General features: G+C 59.4%; 1 protein-coding gene across 1 annotated transcript; it reads left to right on the top strand.

Annotated features, from left to right (window-relative positions):
• On the top strand, positions 1–2,448 carry FZD2 (frizzled class receptor 2). Its single transcript, XM_027445787.3, has one exon. It carries the CDS (start codon positions 40–42, stop codon positions 1,711–1,713), a length of 1,674 nt encoding a protein of 557 aa, XP_027301588.2. The 5' UTR covers positions 1–39; the 3' UTR covers positions 1,714–2,448.
• Positions 2,449–5,513: the final 3,065 nt, after the last annotated feature.

The raw sequence follows: 5,513 nt of genomic DNA, 5'->3' as shown, positions 1-5,513 counted from the left end.
CCCCCCCCCCCCTCCCCGAGCCCTCCGCTCCCCGGCACCATGCGGGGCCCCCCCGGCCCCGCGCTGCCCGCCCTGGTGTGGCTGCTGCTGGGGCTGAGCGCGCCCGGCCGGGGCCAGCTGCACGGCGAGAAGGGCATCTCCATCCCTGACCACGGCTTCTGCCAGCCCATCTCCATCCCGCTCTGCACCGACATCGCCTACAACCAGACCATCATGCCCAACCTGCTGGGCCACACCAACCAGGAGGACGCGGGGCTGGAGGTGCACCAGTTCTACCCGCTGGTCAAGGTGCAGTGCTCGCTGGAGCTCAAGTTCTTCCTCTGCTCCATGTACGCGCCCGTCTGCACGGTGCTGGAGCAGGCCATCCCGCCCTGCCGCTCCATCTGCGAGCGCGCCCGCCAGGGCTGCGAGGCCCTGATGAACAAATTCGGCTTCCAGTGGCCGGAGCGGCTGCGCTGCGAGAACTTCCCCCGGCACGGGGCCGAGCAGATCTGCGTGGGGCAGAACCACTCGGAGGACGGCGGCTCGCCGGCACTGCTCACCAGCGCCACACCGCCGGCCGGCCAGGGAACGCCGGGCGCCCCTCGCTACGCCACCCTCGACCACCCCTTCCACTGCCCGCGGGCGCTGAAGGTGCCCAGCTACCTCAACTACAAGTTCCTGGGCGAGAAGGACTGCGCGGCGCCCTGCGAGCCCGCCCGCCCCGACGGCCACATGTTCTTCAACGAGGACGAGATCCGCTTCGCCCGCATCTGGATCCTCATCTGGTCCGTGCTGTGCTGCGCCTCCACCTTCTTCACCGTCACCACCTACCTGGTGGACATGCAGCGCTTCCGCTACCCCGAGCGGCCCATCATCTTCCTCTCGGGCTGCTACACCATGGTGTCGGTGGCCTACATCGCTGGCTTCGTGCTGGAGGAGCGGGTGGTTTGCAACGAGCGCTTCCAGGAGGACGGCTACCGCACGGTGGTGCAGGGCACCAAGAAGGAGGGCTGCACCATCCTCTTCATGATGCTCTACTTCTTCAGCATGGCCAGCTCCATCTGGTGGGTCATCCTCTCCCTCACCTGGTTCCTGGCCGCCGGCATGAAGTGGGGCCACGAGGCCATCGAGGCCAACTCCCAGTACTTCCACCTGGCCGCCTGGGCCGTGCCGGCCGTCAAGACCATCACCATCCTGGCCATGGGGCAGATCGACGGGGACCTGCTGAGCGGCGTCTGCTTCGTGGGGCTCAACAACATCGACCCGCTGCGGGGCTTCGTGCTGGCCCCGCTCTTTGTCTACCTCTTCATCGGCACCTCCTTCCTGCTGGCTGGCTTCGTCTCCCTCTTCCGCATCCGCACCATCATGAAGCACGGCGGCACCAAAACCGAGAAGCTCGAGCGGCTGATGGTGCGCATCGGCGTCTTCAGCGTCCTCTACACCGTGCCGGCCACCATCGTCATTGCCTGCTACTTCTACGAGCAGGCGTTCCGCGAGCACTGGGAGCGCAGCTGGATCAGCCAGAACTGCAAGAGCCTGGCCATCCCCTGCCCGCTCCACTTCACGCCCCGCATGAGCCCGGACTTCACCGTCTACATGATCAAGTACCTCATGACTCTCATCGTTGGCATCACCTCGGGCTTTTGGATATGGTCAGGCAAAACCCTGCACTCGTGGAGGAAGTTCTACACGCGGCTCACCAACAGCAAGCAGGGCGAGACGACGGTGTGACCGTGGCCCGCCGCTCACCCGGGGCTCTGTGTTTTTGGGGGTATTTTTATTTTTTAGATTTATTAACGTCTAAGGGGTGTCTCTCTCTCTCTTTGATTTTTTTTTTTTTGTAATTAAACCTGTAAATAGCATTTGTAAATTTAATTATATATTTCTATTTAAAACACATAAAAAAGAGGAAAAAAGGAGGAAAAACAAAACAGGAAAAAACAAACAAACAAACAACTGAACTGCCGAGAGCGTGAAGAGGCTGGGCTGGAAGCGGCGCCTCGTCCTCCCTATCTCCCCCTTCTTTTTGCTACCGAGGGTTTGGGGTTTTTTCCTGCCTTCCCTCCCCTCTCTGTGCCTTGGCAGCGGCCGGGCGGCGGAGCCGCAGCGGCGGATCTGCTGTTTGTCTTGGCCGGGGGTGGCCGCTTGCCGTTGAACTTCCATAAAAGCCCGATCTGTGGCGGCTCTCCCCCGGCGGGGCGAGCTGGGGCGTCGCGGATACGTGGAAAATGGAGTGGGGACAAAAAAAAAAAAATCTCGTTTTTTTTTTTTTTTTTCCAATCGCTGTTTGGAAACTTACCAAGAAAGGTTTGGGGATTTTTTTTTTTGGTTATTTTTTTAATCCCCCACCTCCCCTTGCTGTCCCAACCCCCCCCTCGGCCAACCCCCGCTTCGCTTTCCTTCCCAACTCCTTTTTAAAGCCGCGTCCTTTGCAAATACAAACGAGTAAAACAATCTGCTGACTTACTCCTAAAGGCTATTTTTTTATTCCCCAAGTCAACAGTTGGGGGGTCGCCCATGAGTGCTGCTGGCAGGGGTGGCAGGAGGGTGTAAGGGATCGGGGACCCCCCTGGGTTGATTTTTGTGCCCTGTGTGTGAAGCAGCATCTCCCTCCAGCTGCAAACAAAGAGCTTTTGCAGAAGGAAAAAAAAAAAAAAAAAAACGATTTCACAATTTCACAAAAACCAGAGGATTTCCCCGCTGCAGGGCACGCTTGCAGCAATGGGCTGGGAGCGCGGTGTCTGGGAGCGTGGTTGGGTGCCTCACCCCTGAAGGAAATAGCTCACATTTTCTGCAGGATTAGGTTTTAGGCTGTGCCACGGGGAGCTTGAAAACACGTGGAAAAGTCCACGTCCCGGCACTGCGGCTGGCCCCAGGTCAGTTCCCTGCAATTTGGGCTGAAAAAGAGAAAATGAGGTATTTGGAGTCTTGTCCCGCAGCATCGCTGGTGGCGGCAGGGTACACAGGGCTCGGATTTACATTAAAAAACAAACCCAACCTTTCCCAAATTGAGAAAGTTTGGTGTTTGGGGGCATCCTGCGGTCTCCCCCAAACCAGCCCCAGCACCTCGAGGCAGCTTCGCCCCCCTGCGCCTTCAGGGACGCTTCTGGGTCTGCCAAGAAAAGCTTTGTGAGCCAAGTTTCTCTCGCCCCTTCCTTGGAAAAGCATCAGCCCAGGTGCTCTCCGAACACCACAAATCCTGTACACGCCAAATCCTGCATGCCCCAAAAATTAAAAAAAAAAATAAATTAAAATTGATTTGGGGCAGCTGCGGGTGAGAGCTGAAAGGGTTAAGGCAGCGCCTTGCGCGTCTCCAGTGCACATTTTGGAAAGGAAAAACTCTTTGGATCCGGTTTAATTTTCCAGCGATGAGCTGGGGGGGAGAGCAGGGGGGAAACGTCTCCAGGTCTTTTTTTTTTAAATTATTATTATTTTTTTCCCCCTCTACAGTTTGGAGCATCAAGCTGGGCTGGCCAGGGCCTTCTGGAAATAGGAATTTAAGCGGGGCTGAGTTCTTATTTCCGCGGCTGCTCCCGGGGACAAAACCCCGCAGGGCTGGGCATCCCGCCACCCCGAACCTCCACACCCTGTGGGCTTGGGGCTTTTAACACCCCGCGCGTGCGTCCTCGAGGCGGGGGGAAAACACGGGGCGAGGGCTCCTAAAGGGAACCAGATGGGAGCGGGACCCCCCCTGCCCCCCCGGGGCCGCATCCAGCCCGGGTGCGGCAGCTGGTTCTTGTTACTTGCTCTGAGGAAGGCATCCGAGCCCTGCTCCGACCAAGACGGATCACACCCAGCTCCGCATCCCTTTGTGCTTTTTGGGATTTTTTTTTTTTTTTTCCAGAGGCGAAACTGCAGTGCGCGAATCGCCAGGGGACAGAGCGGGGGGAATGTAAACTCTGCGGCCAGGAATGCAGGATCTGGCCTTTCTTAAAGCCTCCCGTGCCCCCGCTCAGCAAAACACAGCCAGCACCTCGCAGCTCACGCCGGGGGTGCCCCTGGGGGGTCTGCTCCCTGCCCACCCCCCCTCTCCCCGGGGTCTCCCAGCGTCTTGTGGGCACTGGGGTTTGAACCAAAAGGGGGAGTTTGTTCATATCCTGCCCTGCCTGCGGGGCTGAGCCTGGGATCTTTCAGATAGCTTTTTGGGGGAGTTTTTTGGGGGGTGTGAGTGGAGCAGGGAGGGAGCTGCAGGGTGTGAGCAAAGCCCCCTGTATCCCCTCGCTGACCCCTGGTGCGTCACCCCAGGTCCAGCCTTGGGGACAGGTCACCCAAAGGATGTCCCTACGGATGGGTCACCCTGGGTTCAGGACACCCTGGGCTCAGGACCCCAGTGATGGGTCACCCTAGGGATGGGTCACCCCAGGCCCTCCTAACCCTGGGTCACCACAGGACGAGCTTGCCCCAGGTCACCCTTTGAGACAGGTCACCCATAGGGCCAGGAGACTCCCCCCCAGCTGGTGGCAAAGCTGGCACATGGGACACTGGGTGCAACCCCTGCCAGCGCCCAGGGGGGCCAACCCTGGGGGTCCCCACTGGGATTTTGGGGTGCTCAGCTGTGCTGACGCCATCCTCCTCTCCCTCTTCCAAGCAAAGTGAAGAGGCTGGGCCAGGGGGGGGCTTTGATGTCTGCTAATGAGCCCGGCTCTGTTTTCACAGCTGTCCCAGCACAGCAGAAGTCAATTAACCTCTCCCCCACCCCTGCCGGGCACCCACCGCTCGTCCCACTGGTGACATCGGTCTGTAGGTGACACCGGAGCTTTGGTGACCTCCCCAAAGCCTCGCTCAGGTTTTTGGTCTTTGGTGACATGGGGGTGACCCCCACAGCATCCTCCCAGCCCCAGCAAGGAGGAACTGGGAAAAGAACTGGTTGGACTGGGAGAAGTGTGGGTCAGGGATGTCCTGGAGGCCACTGCCCCCTGACCCGTGAGGTCCCCTAGCCCATGGATTCCTCTGCCTCGCGGCCATGAAGTCTCCTGTCCCTGTCCCATGGGCTGTCCCATGCCCAGCCCCATTAGCAACCCTATCGTCATGGCCCATGTCTCCCCTGCCCCATGGAAGTCCTCACCCCTTGTCCCTGCCCCATGGCAACCAGTCCCAGCAGCTCAGCCCCAGGTGACAGTCCGGTTGAGGCCTGGGGGTCCATCTGTCATGCACCCCTAGTAATTAGGGACCTCCCTAATGAGGGTTGAGACACTATCCTACAGGGACACCGTCCCCATCCCACTGCCCTGCCTGATCAAAGTGGGACCGGTGGGAGTGGGACCCTGGCTCCTGGAGGGTGTAGGGCAGGAGGGCACAGGGCTGCCTCCACCCCAACACCCTCCTGGAGCCCCCGGGACGAGGTGGTGTGATGCTCGGTCTCCTTCTCTGTGCCTTGCCTTGAGTACTCGGGACAAGCAGATGTGGTGCCCCTTCTTCATCCCAACAGCCCTCCTGGAGAAGGTGGGATGGATGGAGAAGGGAAGGGTAGACATGGGATGGATGGAAGTGGGACGGAGGGACATGGGATGGAGTGACACAGATGAGTGGAC

The sequence above is a fragment of the Anas platyrhynchos genome, chromosome 28, assembly GCF_047663525.1.
Source record: "Anas platyrhynchos isolate ZD024472 breed Pekin duck chromosome 28, IASCAAS_PekinDuck_T2T, whole genome shotgun sequence".
NCBI lineage: Eukaryota > Metazoa > Chordata > Aves > Anseriformes > Anatidae > Anas > Anas platyrhynchos.
The sequence above is the reverse complement of the archived record's forward strand: the minus strand, read 5'-3'. Positions and strand labels throughout refer to the sequence as shown.